The sequence below is a fragment of the Typopeltis vanoorti genome, chromosome 2 (genome assembly GCF_054136105.1).
Source record: "Typopeltis vanoorti isolate ZY-2024b chromosome 2, IOZ_Tvanoo_1.0, whole genome shotgun sequence".
NCBI classification, from domain to species: Eukaryota; Metazoa; Arthropoda; class Arachnida; order Uropygi; family Thelyphonidae; genus Typopeltis; species Typopeltis vanoorti.
Window position 1 is genome coordinate 15,800,202 of NC_143550.1, and position 22,247 is coordinate 15,822,448.

Genomic DNA, 22,247 nt, shown 5'->3' on the forward strand with positions numbered 1-22,247 from the left:
GGTCAAATTTGTCAACAATTTGCCAAACAGATTGACCTGTAACATGGCATCCTATCACAATGCCTCTTTCTAACTCAGTTCCCTTCTCACAGCCATTGAACACAGCTGCACTGACTTGGGAGCATCATATTCCTTCAATTTATACTGACTACAAACACGTGGCTCACTCATTACATGACATGCAGCACCTTGCCCATAGGAGGTGTCTGTTGACTTCTTTCCAAACAGTGTAGGCTATATATTGCTTGATATAATGTCCAATTTATCACCTAATTGGTAGCATTTTGAACAGCTTTTCTTGTGATACTTTATTATATGCTTTTCCAAAGATACAGATTCATACAGATTCGGACCCATGATTTCTCAACTATCTGTCTTAAAGTGAAAATTTATTTTGACAAAGCCTGAACCCTTGTTCTTCTCAGAGTTTCCCTTCACAACTTTTCTCAGCCTTTTCTCAAGTATGCCGGCATAAATCTCACCAAGAACACTGAGTAGAAAAATTCCTCTATAATTTTCGCATTTAGCTTCCTTTCCCTTTTTATAGATGAGTACTATGAGAACCATACTTCATAGTATGGTTCTCATAGTACTCATCTGGTATCATCTGGAATTGAATCTTCTGACCAATCATTCTGAATTATGCAGTGTAGTTACTATAAAATTTTTATACCTCTATATTTGAGAATTTATGGTCAAATATCATTTATCATAGCTGCCTTCACATTTCAGGTTTTTGATAGCTTTTTCTGATGTAGAAAAAGCCATTCTCAGGATCTTCCACTAAGTCTAAAATGTTTGGATCTCATTTTCAAATTCTTTCATATTTGCAATAATAATATTTATGTATCTGAATCTACAATTCACTGCCAAAATACTGACTCCATTCCTCTTGAATGTCTTCATCAACATGCTATTACGTGTTGTTTCATTTAAAATCATTCAAAGTAATTACTCTAAACATCTAAAATAACTTTATCTTCGGTGTTTATATCTCTGATTCTTATTATAGTATTCTTTTGACCATTTCTAACCTTTTTCAATAGCCTCCAGAATACTTTGCCACCTTCCTGATAATTCTTTTCATTTTCTTAGCAAGGTTTTCCCATAGGCTCTCTTCATTTTCTCAGAGCATTATGCTTTATATATTGCTCTCAATATGCTTTCTTCTTTTCTTCTGATCATTTCTCCAAACTTGATGTGCTCACTATGGAGATTTTTCTGTCATCTCTGGGTTTTCCAGTAGTCTAAAATGTTTGGATTTCATTTTGAAATTTTTTCATTTTTGCTATAATAATATTTGTGTATTGAGTCTGCAGTTCACTGCTGAAAGTTACTCAAAGTTTAATTTTTTTTTTCATAACTGTCTTACACGTTTCTTTTCAATATGATATTAAATTTTATTCTGCTCAGATCTAAATGGTGATCACTTCCTATTTCAATTCTCTGTATATGCTTGCATCTTAAATCCACGTTAAGATATTGCTATTAATGATAACATGGTCAATGAGAATTTTTTCATTTCTTCAGTTTTCTTCTCTCCACATGAATGACTCTGTGAACATCTTCATGCTGGAACATGGTGTTTAGTAATAAGTAGTCCGTATCCTGAAAAGAAATCCAGCAGGTACTTTCTATTATTATTTGTTTTGCTATTTTCTCCAAATGTTCCCAAAACATTTCTATATGTTTGGTATTCATTTCCTAGTCTGCTATTTTGATCTCAAACATGGAAAACTTATCCTTTTTTATTTGTGTCAGCTGCCTCCTCTATGTGTCTTCACTTCTTCCTTAAAAGACCCTTCTGCGGGACCTTAGGCACAAATAAGTCTCACTGTCCGATCCCCCATTCTGATATCTGTCTACATCACTCTACTTTATATCTTGTCATTCAAGATTATCCTCATACTTAGTACTGATTATAGGTACTTCTTCTTTTCCCTGACCATTATTTACCACCAGAATATAACATCTTGAATCTAATACTTCAAAGAATCTCAATTCCTTTTTGTCTTCTTTATGTCAATCACTGACATTATCTAATTTTTATGCTATTTCCATTTCTTTTTTGTTCATGCTTATGTTGATGCCAATCTTGAACTTTGCTGATAGTGAGTTGGGTTTTTTTTTTTTTTTTTTCAGTAGTTGAAATGAACTTTTGATTTTCATCGTGCTTCCCTGACAAAAACAGTGGGACGGACTTGTTTAACTGGGTGGTACCCCAGCCAGCATGAAATTCTATCATGTTGTACCATCAGTTTATTTTGGTTTAAGCCAATAAGAATAGAATTTGTTTGGCAAAAACCTAAATTGCCAGCCCATCCTAATCTGTTTAGTATCCAGGCAGATACCTTCTAATAGGGTGCACCATGGAACAGGGAGAATTGGGCATTAGGTCAGAAATCCCCAGTCAGTTCTCCACATTTTCCTTAAAGGTTACATGGAGATCTAAATCCAGTTATTCAGTTTTAACCTTGGGATGGGAGGTATGAATAGTCAGGGAACGCACAATGTGACTGTTGCCACATTAATGTGGAAGAAATGTTTCAATAATAATAATGGATGAATATTTTCATGCTAAAATGTAACATTAATGTCCACTACATTTACCTGAAAGAGCAACTCATGAGTATTGATATCGTAAACAAGGCATGTTCCCATATCATCAACAACTGCTAACTTTTGTCGTGCAGAACTTAGGTCAAGGCATCTAACAGCAGAGGGAATTTTTAATACAGGAAGAGGAAATGGATTGTCTACAAATATCTTGACTACCTAATAAGAAACAAAATAATAACTATTACTCAGAATTTTAAATTATACCTTTAGGTTTTAAGAGCAGTAAGTTTAAATTATTAATCATTAATTATCAAGTAAGGAAATGATTACAGAATAATCATAAAAAAAATTCATCAAAAAAATATATATATTTACCACCCTCTAAATTCAGAAAATCACTCTAACTTCTTCACTTTCTTATTCTTGAACCTTGACTTTTCTGCAATCCAGGTAGTGAAGTCCTCTTCCTAGGCGATATTAATATTCACTTCAAATGTCATTCCTTTTCAAACATGAACAGAGCTATACCAGATGAAGAAATTTTTGCTATAAGCAATGACCTAATGCAAATTATACATGCAAATAATTTTGTGCAAGTTTCCTCTCATACAGAACTTCCTGCTTCCAATCATTCAAACCACATGCCAGCCTAGTTAGCTGAGCAGTCAGTGTATTTGCTCTTCAACCAACACACAGAGCATTTTCAAAGCCAGCCATATGCATGGATTTTTGTAACTGTCTTTAGGTGGGAGATGAATTTCAATACCCAGTGTTACACCACCACCCCACTTATTAGAGGCCTGAAGCGGCTTGAAAATGTTCCATGTTTGATCTCTCCAGAGCAGAGTTTTTTCTGGGCTATGCAAAAAAAAAAAAAAAAAGCTTAGACCACCCATAACACAGATGTACTACAGCTTTACATAACCTTTCAGTGGTGGGAGCTATATAAAAACTTTCAACTTCATGTCCTTGGCACTACAGGTTACCAAGTGGGATAACTTATGGAACTTCTACTCTTCCTTTCCATGATCAGGTTACTGCTTCCATTCTTCTGATTCAAACACCTACTCCAAGTCAGTAATAGAAATTATCCTCAATGGCATAAACGGCTTCATTCCCCGTTGTACCCAGAGTACTTCTCTACTTTCCAAAGCTTGGTTCAACAAAAGATATAACAAAGCAGTTAAAGAAAAATTCTGCTTATCACAGACAAACAAGAAAAAAAAGGAGATATAAAAGTCTCTTATCAAACTAGACCAACTGCTATCACTTTAATCCTCTCCAAAATAATAAAGAAAGTCAGCAACAGACAACTGCTCCACTGCCCTGCACCAATCCAAATCCATGACCAAGCTCTTAGCATATATCATCTACCACTGAACACATGCAACAGAAGAGAAGATTTAGAAAAACATGTGCAATCACTCTTTACATTTCCAGAGCTACTGACTGTGTTTAGCATTGAGGCTACTATCCTTTGGTCTCACTGCCACTCTTTATTCTGTAACTAGATACTCTCTCTCTCTCAACAAGCAAAACATCTTAATGCTCAAGCGTGCATATACAGTGGAACATAAAATGAGCGGCTGTGTCACTACATGCTGTGAAATGTGCAGTCTGGCTTGGTAGATGTTTGTGTTCTCCTTATCCCACATCAGTCACACCTCCTTTCTGAGAGGAATAAGAGTTTTTCACATATACAATTGCTGTAATAACTTAATAAAAAATTAGTTCAATCCTATTTACTAGCAAACAAGATTAGTCGATTAAACACACACACGCACACACACACATATAATTGGAGGATAAAATATAACACTGGATTATATCTGGTAATCTGAAGCACAAATCTAGTGAAGTTTTGAAAACATTAGTACATTATACTTTTTTTAAAATAAAAAACTTAATTTTTTGAAATCTTGAACTTGAATAAACAATTAAATACTTCAAGCATCTCACTTTCTGGTATAATTCACAATAGATCCTATTTATTATTCTAATTTTCCTCTGACTTTAACTTTTTTTTCATGGAAGATATTAAGGTTGATTGACTGATTTGGGGCTTTATGGCACAAGGAGAGCAAAGGTCATACTGCAACAGGAAATGGATTATAGCAGTACACAGGGTGTTGGTAGGTAAAAAAATAAATAGTTACAAGGAGATAAAATGGTGAATAGTATAAAATATATGTACAAAGTTTTGTATTTACAATGTGGCATCTCCATATATATAAATCCATAATCTAATCTCTTTAAATAAATTAATATTTTTTAAAAATGTAAAAACATTGTACAAAAAGCCATTACGTCCCATAGTGGATGGCATTGATTCCCCCACTTACAAACTAGCCAAGCATTTAGCCAAAGCGCTCTCACACTATACTGGCAATACACCATCACACATAAAAAACTCAGCCCACTTCAAAGCCAGTATAGAAAACCTTACACTCCAACACAATGACATAATGGTCAGTTTTGATGTCTCCTCCCTATTCACGAATGTCCCTCTCAAAGAAACCTTAGAGCTAATCCAAGCTAAATTTCCTCCCGATATCTCAGCCCTATTTCAGTTTACAATGAACTCAGGCTATTTCGTTTGGCAGGAAAAATTCTACAAACAGATAGAGGGGACAGCCATGGGTTCACCACTTTCCCCACCCTTGGCCAACTTTTTCATGGAGATGTTTGAAGAGAAAGCCTTAAACTCAGCCCCACAAAAACCTACCATATGGCTTCGCTATGTTGATGATGTTTTTGCTATTTGGCCACATGGCCCGGATTCACTCCTCTCCTTCCTAACACACTTGAACAACCAACACCCTAGAATCAAATTCACCCTGGAAAAAGAGGAAAACAATAACCTCCCCTTCCTAGACACACTAGTCACCCGCCAACCTGATGGAACCTTGGTTTTCTCAGTTTATAGAAAACCCACCCATACTGGCAGATACATCCACCAACAATCCCACCACCCCCCCTCACAACAATATGGAGTTATTAAAACATTATTCAACAGGGCAAAAATAATCTGTTCTAATGATCAAGCCCTAACCTCTGAACTAAATCACATCCGTGACACTTTCTCAGCCAACGGCTACCCCCTCCAAAAAATCCAAAAAATACTTAACCCAGTCATCCACAAGCCACCACCCCCTCCCCCTCACAAAAAAGATTACTCTAAATCCATCACTATTCCCTACATCAGAGGCACCTCAGAAAAAATCAATAAAATCTTAAAAAAACATGACTTGACCACTTGTTACAGACCACATAAAAAACTGGCATCCCTTATCCGCTCTACCAAAGACCAACCACTTCCCCTAGACCTACCTGGGGTATACCAGGTCCCTTGCAGCTGTAAACTGTCCTACTTTGGCCAAACAGGCAGGACAGCAAATATCAGAATCTCAGAACACAAGGATTACATCCGATTCCACCAGTACAGCCACTCTGGGCTTGCAGACCACGCTCTGGATACTCGCCACAGAATAAGATGGAAGAAAGCCACAGTAATACACCGCAGCAAGTTCAAGTATGAAAGACTATTCATGGAATCAGCCTCGGCCCTTAGGAACATGCCAAACCTCAACAAATTTGGATGCATGAAACTGCCCCAAATTTGGGAAACTTTTATCAAAAGAACTTCAGCCCAAAGGCCAAGAACTACCAATATAGCCCGCCAGGGGGCACCATCAGGACTTTAGGAAAACGCTAGCGTCCTAGCCTCAGTCTCATTTGTTGTATTAGTACTTGTGTGCACGTGTCCTTTTAGTAAGTTCCCAAGAAGATGGCAACGTAACGTTCGCCGAAATATCGGAAAGTGTATATTAAAGTTTATTTAATCTATATTTCCAGTATACGCTGTCAATTCCTTAAATATTAGTTATTAAATCTGTCTGAGTGTTTAGGACTTAGCCAGATAAGCAAAAATGTAATTTCAATCTTGAGTGAAGTGCTCGCACTCCACCAGAATATTACTAATGGTAAGATGAGTATTGCATTTCCAGCACATAGGTGGGTCATGAGTCCTCAGAAAATAAGAATGTGTGAGATGACTGTGACCTATGCATAGCCTAACAAGAACAACTTAACAACTTCTCTTTTGTTCCTACATTGACTAGTGCTTAATGTCAGGCTTAATCTCGTGTAATTTATTCGTTGGTGCTTCCTGCCATGAGTATTTCCGTTGGGCAATAAGCTTTGATTTTATAACTTGTGTGTAGTCAAGTATTTAAGGGACTGAAAAGTATGAGTTGATCTAGAAGCTGCATCTTCAATGTAATTTCCCTTAATTCCAATGTGGCTGGGAATCCAACACAACTGAAAATCGAAATTAAGGGTCTTTATTTTATGTAAGAGTTAAAGAACTTCACCAAGTAGTGGATGATACAACAGAGAGGAGAAAGCCTGTAAATTATTATTATTTCCCAAGACCTCATGGAGTAAAAGACTCATCTGGGAGGTCCTTTTATCACACACACACATCTCATCATACCATGTTTTAAACACACTCAAACTCCTTGCAGACACCACACTCTCAGGCAAGGCATTCCAATCATTCACAACCCTGCACGAGAAAACCTGCCTCTAACTCCCCTACTCACACCCTCTTTATACAGTTTCCAGGGATGACCTCTGGTTCTCCCCTGATCTCCCACTATTCTCAGTAGAACTTCTCCACCATTGATCTTATTGTTATGACCCCTTTTCATTTTTGTGGTGTTTATATGCTGTTTATTCTTATTACTTTATTGTTAAACTTATCTCTTATTCCCGTATATAACATTTACTTTTAAGACATACTACACTTATTCCGTTCTCTATTTTAATCTCCCCTTTTTAATTAAGCAGTCCTATTGGCCCTTCTATAGTTTAACCAAGTGTAGTTTACTTAGTGTTTTAGGGCTTTGTCCTTGTGTGGGACATGACCATTTACACATCACTCTAAGACAGTCCACCCGATAAGTATTGACAAATTTATATTATAACTGCGCCAGCCAATACCGAGGATAGATGGGACTCTTATCCAGGATGGCTCTCTCAGAATGATACACAATAATTAAACTATAATAAAATTTTAGTTTTATTCACTAATTTCTTATATATGCAGTCGTGGACCGCTTTGTTTAATCATACACGTGGGTTCTTCCTGCTAAGTTCGTCAATATTTTTATGAGTGGCTGTTTGAATTCATATATTAACAAAAGGTCAGGCAGGTACTAAGAAACATGTTTAATAAAATAGAGAAATCATACAAGTAAGCATTACTACTAATTGATCTGAATTATTCTCAAGTAAGATCCTTGGTTCAATACTAAGATACAAAACATATAAATAAACTTGCTTAGACCACCATTATAAGTAACTAAACATTATCTCATTAACACTTATCACACTTTCTACATTCAAGTGGTCATTGGTTATTTCATTCTACACATTTACTATTGATTCCTGCAGAATAAACATGGCCTTGTTAGGCAGACAATTCTCAAACAAATGGGCCTGTGCCAAGTTGTAGACAGTTCTTAAAGTTCCAAAATTTTAGTCCACTTCACAAACGTTCTTAGGGAAGCACACGCTTTCTTAACTGGAAATCACAATACAGAAGTCTATTTTACCATCCCTGTATTGATACCATGTCCTTCTTGCCTTGTCTGGGCATCAAGGCTTCTTCACTCTGCTTTTCGTCTGATCACCTTCGATAAACTATACGGTTAGAACCTCGGCAGGAAAGGCGATATGGCTCGGGAGCACGGCCAGAATGGACGGCATCTGCTTGGTTCTTCCGTCGCACGACATCGCACAGCTATCCCAGGCTTAGGAAATAGCTTGGCTCTTTTCAAACGCTGCGACAGATGAACCAATCCATCCACGGCCAGCTAGGAACTTCTCCGTTGGAGCGGACTGGACCAACATCCAAGAGAGGTCAGGAAACAGGAACCCAAAAAAAAAAGCCTCGATCGGGGTCTGCTTGGCCTTTTTGTTTTCTTTCTCTTCTCGGTGTTTCTCGGCTATCGCGATGCCCAACAACGTGGTCACGTGGGTTTACTTTCATTTTTATACAATTTCTTGCTCTTAATTTTGGTTTATATACATAAAGTTATCTTTCTAATCTATTGCCAACAAGCCACATTCTCTGCCTATGTTTAAATAAAGTTGTGTCCTCAATAATTCGTGTTAAAACATTTCTTAGTTTATTCAGGACACAACATTATAACAACCCTTTACCAACTTGTAAGTCTTTATCATATCTCCCCTCTTCCTTATGTCCACCAGACTCTGCAAATTACATCTTATCAAGCTTTCCTCATACTCGACATTCAAGAGGTCAGAAACTACCTTAGTCAGTCGCCTTTGGACCCTGAGACAGCATGTAATGGAACATACTAGGGTTTTGGGAGTGCTCGATCTAGTAACTGCATCTGAAAATGTGTCTATAATGAATATGACCACGTTGCCACCAACATGGGAAGTGGCTAAATATGCAGAATTTTCAGTTAAGACAGGGTACATGTGAAATTACCAGGCTGGTAAGTAAGACAAGTTTAGGAGAATGCTTGGATCAGTGCTATGGTATGTAAAACTGCAAGGGCTGGATGCAAATAGCACACAGGAAGTAGTAAAGGAGTATTTGAGGGGGATAATGGCTGACTGCATACCTAGAGTCAGGAGAGTAAATCAAATGGGAGTGAAATGGATGAATAACACCATTAAGCTGGAGTTTCAAAAAAGAAACAATTGTGGAGGGAATTTAAGGAGAAAGGTGACCTGCAGGCACATAAACAATGAAAGGCACAGGCCAGAAGGGTAACTAGTGTGGTAAGAAAAGCAAAAGCAGATTATGAAAGGAAGTTAACAATGCAGGCTAAAGAGAATCCCAAACAGTTCTTTCAATATGTTCAAGTAAAAGGAAAAATGCATATGGCAGAATGATTTTAAGGAATGTCGATGGCAGGGAGTTAAATGAATGAGCCAAAATAGCAGAATTACTAAGTGAACATTTTGCAAGAGTATTTCATCCTGGTGGTGATATTGCAGGAATGAGAGAGCCAAAGGTTATACAGGAACTGAGCTAATTGAAATGGAGGTGCTCAGCATATTAAATATATTACAGAACCTTAATGTGAATGCATCTGTGGAATTGATGGTATACCAGCTCGAGTTTTATGTGGAGTGGCGTGGGAATTGTCAATGCACTTGACCATATTGCACTTGACTAATCCTCAGCTCTGGATTAGTCCTGAAGGGATAGAAAGAGGGGAAAATAGTTCCATTGCATAAAGGAGGCTCCAAGACTGCTGTTGCAAATTATTGACCAATCAGCATATCAGGAGTTGTTGTCACGGTATTGGAAAAGTTGGTCAAGAGCAAAATACAGGAATGGATAGATGGAAATCTGATACTGTATGAGGGGCAGCATGGTTTTGTGAAGGGTAAATCATGTCTCAGTAACTTGCTCACATTTTATAATACAGTGATGGCTGAACTGGATAAGGGTAATGGGTTTACAGTGATACTGTTGGTCTTTGCAAAGGCCTTTGACAGGATACCACATATATTCTAATCAGTTAACTGCAGTACATGGGGTTGGATATAGGGTTGGTAAGATGGATAGGAATGTAGTTGGAGATATCAGAGCATTGTTTATTCAGGAATAGAGTCCAGAAGAAGGCCTGTGACTAGTGGTGTGCTGCAAGGTTCTGTTCTTGGACCACTGCTATTTAATTTGTTCATTAATGATATAGTAAAGGATCTGAGAGGAACTGTTCAATTATTTGCCAATGATGCAAATTTGGGTAGAGCAATAGTGAATACACATGATGTCAAAATTTTGTAGGATGATTTGGATAGATTGGCAGACTGGGCTAAGTAGAATGGATGTCAGTTTAATGTGGCAAAGTGAAGGTTATGCATTTTGGGATGAAAAGATTATCAGCTCAGAAAGATCTCACCAGTTTTGAGCTGTTAATCTTTATTAATGTTAGTAATGATGGAAATTTTTCATGTAGTACTATCATATCCTCTACACCCCTTGAGGGTACATGGCAGGAATTTGATGATTATGATTATCAGCAGTATACCACGTTGGTGGAACAATACTCCAGGAAAAAATTGACGAAGCCAGAGACTTGGGAGTATTAGTGGACAGAAAGGAGTGTTAGGGGGACACACAGCAAAAGTGGCTAAATCAGCTCATCATATCACTGGGTTACTGAAGAATACTTTAACGAGCAGAGACAAGCAGGTTATTGTTCCTCTTTATCGAGCCTTGATAATACCCCATTTTTACTACTGTGTGCAGATCAGATCTAGGCACCAGGGCTTCTTGGTGATGGGGAGGAGGTAGAGAAGATCCAGAGGCAAGTGACCAAGATGGTAGCTTGTCTATGGAATGAACCTAACGAGAACAGGTTGAAGATTTGTGGGTTACAGAAACTGGTTGATATGCAGAAAAGGGCTAATATGAATGAGACATTCAAATTATTGAGGGGTTTTTACAAGATTAACTCAGAGAAAATATTTCAGAACAGGTGTGGTGGTGGGAGAACTAGGGGCCATCCATGTAAATTGAACAAGAGTGTATTTAGCATGGGTGTTAGAACTGGGCTTTTTACTTGGAGGGTGGTAAATGAGTGGAATAAATGAGTTCAAAGGAAAGTATGATAGTTACTGTGTGAATGCTGAATAGTTCTTGACATGTTGTTTTGGGCCTCCCTCGATTAGTCTAAGGACGCCTTGGAGTTGCCTGTAATAATAATAAATAGAAAGTTTGGTGTTTCTGCAACAGGTGCTTGATATTGATATTCTGGCAAAACCCATGGCAGTTCCACTGTAAATATTTTCTTATTGTTTAGGTCTCGTAGATATGTCTGGTTCCCTGGTTGAGGACTTTCCCTTATGAAGTTTGTATTTCTCATTTCATTTTTGAGAAGTATGGATGATCCATCCATTTCTTCCTCTGGTAAAATATCCAATACAGCATCTGAAGTATCAGGATCATTGGATAAGTTCAAGTTGCCTCAGTGGATACTGAGGTATCTATTTTTTCTGTGGAAGGATCTGCTAGTTTATCTTTAAGTGATAACCTTGACATAATTTTTTTTTCACAAGTGATTTCCCATCGAATGGAACCATTTTTAGAGAGGGGCCGTACGAATGATGCGCTAGACAGAGAAACAGTCACAATTAAAGCTCAGATATAGTGAAATTATCAAATTGTGGAACAATTTGATAATTTCATTTGATAATGAGACTGTTGTTGAGATTCTGGCAAAGCTGTAACCCAAAGTGTCTGCAATAGTTTGGGGATCAGCAATAATACATCCATTATGTTCCAAGGAAGACAACTGGTGTTTCTGTATCTACCTGTCATCTTCGAAATTTTATCCCATACAATTTTTGCACTGGTTGTTTGATTAATTGATGATGTAAATTGGATCTTTGCAACTTTGAGTGGCTGTTGATATTTGCTTTACTGTTATCTTCTCAGCATAAGAGTCTCTCAGAGAAGGTGTGGTAGTGGCTAATTTTCTTCTTGCATCCTGATCCTGATATGTTCTGTTCTGTTTTTATCTTTTGCATTTCTTTCTCATTTTTCCACTTCTGACATGCACAGGAGTACACTGGGTGATCTCCCTGACAGTTTAGACATTTAACTTTAGAGCAAGACTGGTTATCATGCTCTTTACTACCACATCAAGCCCAGGTGGCAGAACAATGGTAGGCAGTTTAGGCATGTCTGTATTTTTGGCATATGAAGTATATTATTAGATTAGGGATGTACAGTCGAACAGGAAAATTGAGATATCCTGCTTAACAGATATTGGAGACTTAGAAGTATCAAAAGTAAGAATGATGTTTCTAGTTGGAACTAGGTGACCATCCTTACGGATCATGATGCACCTCATACCTATCCCCTCCATGATCATTCAGCTCTGAACATACCTCCTTATCAGGGACTAGAAGATCCCACTCTGAGATCAGTCCTCTACCAAATCTAGTGTTTTATGGGTGTAACTACTACTAGTATTCCATCCACTGACGTTGCTCTGAGCAGTACTTCAGAATGTTGTTGACATGATGTTTCTACGAGGACATTGCTGGAATGTAGTTTCTTTACTGCTTTGGGAGAACCTGTCAGTGATTCTATACCTTTCTGAATGAAGAAGGATGACATTTTTTGCCAGCCTGGTTGGCTAGGTGATTACTGTATCCACTCTCCAGCCAAAAAGATGTGGGTTTGAATCCCATCATGGGAATAGATGTTTGTAAAATACTAGCGGTGGTGGTGGTGGTAGGCAGTAGGTAGCATTGGAGTAGATGATGCAGTCTGCTGTAGTTGGTGGATTGAGTTGTAGAGACGGAGAGTTATAAAGTAAGTGCCATCCCTTGATAAGTCTTTGGACTCCTTGGAGGTGTCATGTAATAATAATAATTTCTGTATCAACTTTTCATCTGTAGCATGGATAATTAAAAAAGCTGGTACATTTATACTAGTATCATGTCTTTGTTTCTTGCTTCTGTTGTCGAAAGTGTATCAAAAGTATCAATGCTTGGTTGGGGCGTTGTTAAGACTTCTGAAACAATTGAAGATGAAGGATTCATGCTCGAGCAGTTTTTGGTTCAGCACCAGAGCTCCCCCACCCACCACAAAGCCACACATGGATATTCACTCTCTGGTAAGCAATGGCTGCACTCAGTAGTCAAATTTCAAGGTTATCCTAGATGTCATACAAGCACCACAGCAAGCCTTAGGTCCTGTCTGCAGACCATGAGGAAGGATACTTACTGCTACACCCTTGAATCTTGCAGGCAAGCCCACTAGCTGACTGAACCTGGTTGGGCCACCCATCTTGCCAAAGCATAGGCCAAAGTGCAAGACTACAAGAATCCCCCCCCCTTTTTTTTTTGTTCCACAGGTTGCACCACACAGCAAGGCATTGGATTTCAGCAATGGTAGTCTGGAAGATAATGGGTTGACAGAGAATCTAGCATGGCTTTACTAATATAGGGTCACATTTGACCAAATTGCTCATATATAATTTCTTGGCATCTTTAATTTATAACATAGTGATTGAGTTAGACAAGGGGATATACCAATACACTTTCAGACCTTGCTAAGACTTTTGACAACAGCATGAAAGGCTGTTGCATGTTGGAGAATATGGAATCAGATTATAAACTATTATCATGGATAAGAGGATGGCTGACTGACAGATAGCATAAAATAGTGTGTGTGTGTGTTGTGTGTATGTGTGTGTGTGGACGGTGGAGTGCAGGGAGATTTACAGGAACCAGTGGTCAGTCTGGGAGCAGTCCCTAGTCTACTGTTATTTATTCTTTACATTAATATGGGAAGAAAAGCAAAGAAAATGAGAAAAAATGAAAAGGGTCAGAACCATCACTGGGATGACTTCTCCACCATAAACAGGTACCTCACATGATGGGGGAAATATTAAGGTTGCTGTATGTTATGCCAATTACTGCACAAAGCAACATATAGAGGATCGTGTCTGGTAAAAGATTGATAAGGAAACTAGTAGGCAGCTGATATATGCTTTGTCCATGTGAGCTGCAGCCAGTCAAGTATGAGGTGCACTGATCTATGGAGCACGTCCAAACTGCTAGCTTGAGTATAGTTACAATGAGTGAATGTTTCTCTAAGTGTTCTATGCAGAAACTGGCTAGAAAAGGGGAGGAGATACCATACCCATTGCTCTCCACTGAATTGCATATTTTTTTCTTCCTATGTGAAATAACATGCATATACTGTAATTGTGGTGAATAATGGGGGGGGGGGATGACCTTATCAAATGAAGTGTCTCAGTTAGTGGTCCTAATGATAGTGACAGTGATGCTAGTCACTATTCCCTGCCATCCATTTCTATTACCTCTATATTGAGAATGATGGAGAATAGTGATTGGAATACTAGTTCTTAAACTGAACTGAAAACAAATAATTAAAGTTGACTGATTATTGCTTAAGTTTTTCTTAGACAATGAAGTGAGTTGTGTGCACTTAAACATGGAAATCATAGTTACTCTTGCAGTTTAAATATTGCAAGAGTAATTATGACCAGTCCTGATGTATTTACATGCAAATAACAACATAGATGTGAAGTGCCCGTTGAAATTGAAATAACATTTGGATTCCAGTGAAATAACATGAATAGAAGGATGAAAATGAAAAGTACAGTTCATAATCTAAAATGTACTTTCATTTTCTGGTTAATTCATATACTCATATTTTGTATGTTCTGGTTAATTCATATATTCGTATACACCAAACTGCTCTATGTATGACTTGTAGTGTTTTCTTGTTAGCCTCTGAACCACCATGTGAACAATTAATAAAACTAGTCACAGAAATTGCAGAATAAAATGGAATGACACTACCTATACATAGTATGAGAACAGCAATTCTGACAACTGCTTCAAATTGAAGACAAATTTTTTTTGCTTTTGTTAAATATTTATGTATAGCTTTTACTGCATTTGATAGACATTAGTTCTATGTACACCTTTTATGCGAGTGAGAGCAGTGCATTTTTTTCAAATCCACATACTCTATTACAAACTGTACATGTGCTTATTCACCAAAGGAGGTCCTTTCACTGTGAACAAAACGTATGTAGCATAAATCTTTCATGTAATCCTGTACTAAATGAGAAAAACTAATAGCTGTTTTCTTTGAACTCTATTGACGTGTTCTTCTGTTTACTTAGCTGTGACTGAGAAGTGTAACACATAAGAAATGTGACATGTCAGTTTAGAAATTTTGCATATACATATATACATATATATATATATATATATATATATATATATATAAAATAAGTTTAATGACTATTACCGAGAGAAAAGATGGCAAGATATATTTAACAATATACTACTAGTTTACTAGTTTCGTTACAAGAACATCATCAGGTATCATACTCAAAGAAGTATATAAAAAACTACAGAGACTTAACATTGTACTAACAGAACAAGTGAAAAACAGTAGCATGTTTGAAAAAATGCAAGTATGAGTTCCATACAAACGAATACTACGCGCTGTCGCGAGTGCGCCAGTACTGAACAGAAGCAACGTGTGCGTCCGAGAGATTGTAACTTAGGCTGTTATTGATATGAGAGGAATCTAGAGAAATTTCTCTTGATTCAACAATCTTTCTTTCCAGTTCATCGTAGCACACATGGATATTAGCAGTTTGAGTCCAGTTTACAATGTGCTGGCGGCCTTCGTCTGAGTTAGCAGAAAAGAGAACGTGGCTAGAGAGAGCGCTAGCTCTAGTCCTGTTATAGGAAATATCTCTACGGTGTTCATCCAAACGTAGAAGGATGGATTTAGCAGTCTGTCCATAATATGGCTTTCCGCAATCACATAAAATCTTGTAGACTCCTGGAAACTGAGTAGGAAGATGTTTCTGTTTATATTGGCAAAGTAATGAACGAAGTTTTGGAAGCGTAGTGTAGCACGTTTTGAAGTTAAATTTCTTGAGAATCTTAGCCAGTTTTGGTGAAAGAGAGCTGATGTAAGGTAAGGAGATGAAGGCTCTTGGGAGAGGGGGATCTTCAGCAGTAGTTGAGTGCCTGGGGGAAGAAATTTGTCAATCTTCTTTGGAGAGAAGCCATTGTTGATAAACGTTTTTTTAAGAAAACTGAGTTCATTTATAATTTCTGTTTCTTCTGTAAGTAATGATTTGGCTCGGTGGGCTAAAGTGGAAATAATACCACATTTTTGTGGGGGATAATGATGGGAGGAAGCATGAAGGTATCTGTCAGTATGAGTAGGCTTTCTAAAAATTGAGATTTTAATGTTCTCAGCACATCTGGTAAGTTTGAGGTCTAAAAAGGGAAGACAGTCATCCGATTCCAGTTCGAGGGTGAAAGAGATTTTTTCGTGGCATTTAGAAAGCCTACTCATACTGACAGATACCTTCATGCTTCCTCCCATCATTATCCCCCACAAAAATGTGGTATTATTTCCACTTTAGCCCACCGAGCCAAATCATTACTTACAGAAGAAACAGAAATTATAAATGAACTCAGTTTTCTTAAAAAAACGTTTATCAACAATGGCTTCTCTCCAAAGAAGATTGACAAATTTCTTTCCCCCAGGCACTCAACTACTGCTGAAGATCCCCCTCTCCCAAGAGCCTTCATCTCCTTACCTTACATCAGCTCTCTTTCACCAAAACTGGCTAAGATTCTCAAGAAATTTAACTTCAAAACGTGCTACACTACGCTTCCAAAACTTCGTTCATTACTTTGCCAATATAAACAGAAACATCTTCCTACTCAGTTTCCAGGAGTCTACAAGATTTTATGTGATTGCGGAAAGCCATATTATGGACAGACTGCTAAATCCATCCTTCTACGTTTGGATGAACACCGTAGAGATATTTCCTATAACAGGACTAGAGCTAGCGCTCTCTCTAGCCACGTTCTCTTTTCTGCTAACTCAGACGAAGGCCGCCAGCACATTGTAAACTGGACTCAAACTGCTAATATCCATGTGTGCTACGATGAACTGGAAAGAAAGATTGTTGAATCAAGAGAAATTTCTCTAGATTCCTCTCATATCAATAACAGCCTAAGTTACAATCTCTCGGACGCACACGTTGCTTCTGTTCAGTACTGGCGCACTCGCGACAGCGCGTAGTATTCGTTTGTATGGAACTCATACTTGCATTTTTTCAAACATGCTACTGTTTTTCACTTGTTCTGTTAGTACAATGTTAAGTCTCTGTAGTTTTTTATATACTTCTTTGAGTATGATACCTGATGATGTTCTTGTAACGAAACTAGTAAACTAGTAGTATATTGTTAAATATATCTTGCCATCTTTTCTCTCGGTAATAGTCATTAAACTTATTTTATAATATTCCAACCGAGTTAAAATGAATTGTCAAAATATATATATATATATATATATGTTAAAGATACCAAGCTATAAACCTGGTTTTACTCCATTTCCCAAGTAAGCAAACAGACATTTTACATATATATATATGTGTGTGTGTGCTAACACGTTCATTGCCAATCACGTGATATCGCGTGATGCGAGTTCTCGCCGGTCGGCCGGTCATGCGTTATTGTGTGGGCGTCGCTATCAAGTTTCTAAGCGGAATAGTGGCCACAGCGAAACGGCAAGTAATATTTATATTGGCCACTAGGAAAGGGATCGACTTTCATGGAGTGGGGATGGCAGCCAGCCATTGTCTATTGTTTATGTTAGCCAGTGCGCACAGTCGCGGCGTTCGGACAAGCTGACGACGCGATGATTTTGTTTAGTTATTCGTTGATTTAGCGTGCTTGAAGTTTGGTTTTTATTTATTTTGAGTATTGTTTTTTTTTTTTTTTTTTAGTAAGTTCCCTATAAATGTTGATTTTTGATAATTATTTTTTTCTATTTGTATGTTATTTTTAAAAATTCTATGTGATTATAAAAGACTGATAATTAAAGTTATAATTATTATATTTAAATGTTTTTTATTTGTAAAATATATAACTTATTTGACCAAATTACATATCACGTGATATCGCATAATAGATATTTAGAGTACATAAATCCTATATACATAATAATAAAAGCATATAAATAATATATTAACTTATTTTGAGCACAATAAAAACTTGGCAACTTCATTGCCAAGCTGAAAATAAAAAAAATTTGGCCACCACACGAAATTCCAATTTTCAGCTTGGCAATGAACGTATTAAAGATATCAAGCTATTTTAAACCTGGTTTTACTCCATTTCCCAAGTAAGCAAACAGACAAACAAGTCAAGTTTGCGCCTGCAAGTCTAGCTGACCCTTGCAACACTTGCAGGCACAAACTTGACTTGTTTGTTTGCTTACTTGGGAAATGGAGTAAAACTAGGTTTAAAATAGCTTGGTATCTTTAACATTTATTATACCCAAGGTAAAATACTTTCTACATATATATATATATATATATAATAAGCTAAGCTAACACCTTTTTATTCTCATATAGGGAGGAGATGAGGCCTTTAACCCCTACCTAGCTTTTGGAGACTGAGTGGGCAGTTCAATCTCCACCGGTAGCCAATCAGAGATAGCTGGCCCATGTCTATCACTAATTACAGGCAGCCACCAACGAAGAGACTGGAAAACAGGTGCTGCTGCCATCTCTTGGTACCTAACACTGAAATATGTTACTGTCTGAAATAAGGTGGGTTCTACGGTCAATTTTCTTGAGTTTACGGGATGAAAAACCCATGTTTCGGGAGAAAAAACCCACTTGCCCATGCCAGAGATCGACTAACTCGGGAACAGTCGAAGAAAGTCTTAGAAAAAGTTCCTCCAGTCAGCAATTAGAGCCAAATGCAGACGATGCCAACACCACTTCCACTGAGCTACACAGACCTCTCATATATATATATTATTTTTTTTTCTTTTCTTTTCTTTTACATGATCTATTATTTAATTCATAATAATTATTGTTTGTATATATGGTAAGGTTAAAAAAACCCAGTACTGAACTTCAACACAACCATCAATGTAGTTATTTAGTAATATATATATATATATTTTTTTTTTTTTTGTAACACACTGCATTAACATATGTTGAAATGGATTTAGAAAAAAGATATACATAAAAGACCTGTATGCATTTCAATTCATAAATTACTTGGCCATTCTTTAATCCTACTAATAAACCTTCCTTTCCTGCAGGACCACCTGTCACTTTAATGTAGCGGATAGCAGCTTCCATAACCCATTCTCTTTCTTTTATTCCCTGGAAAGACATACACTGCAGACGGCGCTCCTAAAATAAAGTAAAAAGTGCTATTATTCCTTTATTTAATTCTTTCTGCTACATAATGCATATAATAATAATTCATACTTTGTCTAACTAAAAATAAACACATATCTCAGATCAATTAATTATTTTTATTTTATTCATTTTTTTAATGTGACTAACAACCATGAAAGATTGTACGACTATAGTACATAAGTACTGTTGGTGAGTTATGGATTGTTTTAAAATTAATTTCATATATTTTTGTATTTTTACATTTTTTAACATAAATCAGACCCCTACTCTAGATACCAAACATGGAACTTTTTCAAGACACTTCAGGCCTTCAATAAACAAATCAGGAGACTCACATCTGCCACCTAAAAACAATCACAAACAACTAAAAATTTAAACCTCCACCCTGTTGGTTGGGAAGCAGATATGCTAACCACTTTACAATCCAAGCTGACAAATGTACATGGCTTAAAAATTTCCTTTAAATGGCATGTTACCAAACAATCATATTTAACACATCCCAACTACTACCCAATTAGCCTTGCTGTGCAATCAAATGACTATGCAACACGGCACTATTCTATATAATATTACAATATAAATGTTATTGTTATTATAACTATTATTATTATTATAAACATACCTCTCTAGCAAAGAGACGCAGGGCCACTGCACATACATTACCACATTTCTTTCATTTACATTGACACCTACTACCCTTCTGATAAATGCATTATGCTCAATCACTATTCTCTCTCCATCTGTGCTTTACAATTATTCTTTGCTTATATATATATATATATATATATATATATATATATATATATATACAGTCAGCCCCCAACTTATGTCTGCTCAAGTTACGCCATTCAAAGATATGTCAGTGATCCCATAATGGAAATAAATAACATTTCTGACTATGCTTTCGAACAAGATGCAAGCAAGCATAAAGTAAAAAAAGGTTTCTATTTAACAACAAAGCACCATGCGCAGTGGCAAAAGCACATTCAGCAGCCACCTTCCTTGCCAGTCTACAATCGGCACATCTCTAACAGTTCTCTGTTGATTTTGTGTTTGAGAAATAGGTTATTTCTGTATTTATCGTTAAATATTTCGTGCAACGTGTTCCATACACACTCAATCAAAAAACCTAGTAAAAAATCGCAGAAAAAAGGATAGCAATTGATCTTGAAACGAAGTTGCAAGTTATAAAGCAATATGAAGCTGGTAAGCACGTCAATGTGATCACACATGACTTTGGATGGTCTCATTTTACAGTGATGACCATTTTGAAAAATAAGGATAAAACTGTAGAGGTTGTGAAAGGATCCGCTTCCATTAAATTGAAGATAGTAACGAAGCAATGACAAGATCCTATCAGTGATATGGAAAAGCTACTTGCTTTTTTATCATATAATTACTCCATTGCCGTTTATCCCTTAACGGTGATTTTAGAGCCATCAGCGGATAAACTGTGATAGAGCAAACTTTGTGTCATGTCTTTACTTGTACTAGGTTACTTGGAATTTCCTTTACTGCCCTATAATATCTGACCTTTTTTTTTTTTTTTTGCTGCAAGATTTATTTATTGTCTCTCTTCCCAAAATAAAAACGATTTTCACATGTGTGAAAATAAATAATCAATCCTGAAATGACCACAAATGAAGCTTATTGCCTCTTCATATTTGAGTAATTTAATGGGTGCACCTTTTTGACAACTCGTATAGCAGAGTATATAAGTTCTTTTCACTATACCCTTTGGTACTAATTTGGTCTAGCTACTCACTGATGAAGCCTCAATAAAGGCTGAAACTGGTCTGGGTAGTGACCTCCCACCATAATGTAATAACAGCATACATTTCCTAGGAAATGTGTTTTACATTCTGGAAAATACCAAGAATAGCGATCAGAACTTTACCACCTTTGCTGCGAGTTGCCCATGTTTGTACTACGTACTTGGACTACTTGCATTAGCTCACGCTAGTAGTCGCCGATACTTTTATAGTTTCTTATACTATATTCGGCATGAAACTTTCTGATTCCAATCTTTGAGTTTCTTATTCGGTTTTAAAACAATGTGGGATTTAATATCCCCTTAATTTAAATAATGTTTATATCGCCAAAATGAAGCCTATTGGCTCTTCATATTTAAGTAATTACCAGCAATATTAAAACATGTACTAAATCAAGTTGTAAATATGGTAAATTACATCAAGTCAAGACCTTTAAAAAAGTACTTTAAAGCCAAGTACAAATCTCTGCAAAAGCAAAGATTCGTACTTGGCTTCCACATGCCGAAATAAGATGGTTATCCAGGGGTAAAGTGCTATTCCAAACTTAAGAATGAAATGTTGGACTTTTTTCAAAATGAAAGTACAGATGCTTTTGTAAAATGTCTTCAAAATGATATTTGGCACTTAAATGGCATATTTAGCCAATATTTTTAATTACTTAAATAGCATTAATACAAGCATCCAAGGGAAAAATGAAAATATTTTGACATCCACTGACAAATTGTCAGCTTTTCAGGAAAAAAAAAGTATCTCTTTGGAAAAACCACATATCAGAAAAAAATACAGTAGATATGTTTCCTTTACTCCATAATAAAAAATGGCCAGGGAATTATTTCAGTTATAATAAAATATTTAACAACATTGGAAGAAAAAATTTCAAGTTACTTTCCTTCCTTAAATACATACAATTATGACTGGATACGAAATCCATTTGGCACGGTTAATACATCAAGTTGTGAATTTTCATTACAAGAAGAAGAACAATCTGTTGACAAGTTACCTTGTCAACAGATCGTACCCTAAAAATGAAATTCTCTGAAATAACTCTTGAGAATTTTGGATTTTTGTCCAAACCGAATCCCAGCTCTCTTCACAAGGGCACTGAAGATGTTGT

At 36.7% G+C, this 22,247-nt stretch overlaps 1 protein-coding gene across 4 annotated transcripts in view; it reads right to left on the reverse strand.

Moving 5' to 3' along the window:
- Positions 1-22,247, reverse strand: part of Oseg1 (intraflagellar transport protein Oseg1) — a 796,421-nt gene that overhangs the window by 446,215 nt on the left and 327,959 nt on the right. For all 4 annotated transcript variants that reach the window (XM_090410292.1, XM_090410285.1, XM_090410300.1 and 1 more), the window contains exons 11-12: positions 19,215-19,352; positions 2,611-2,775 (exon numbers count right to left, since the gene is read on the reverse strand). In XM_090410292.1, the coding sequence (XP_090266418.1) occupies positions 2,611-2,775; positions 19,215-19,352 (303 nt within the window). The remainder of the gene's footprint in view (positions 1-2,610; positions 2,776-19,214; positions 19,353-22,247) is intronic.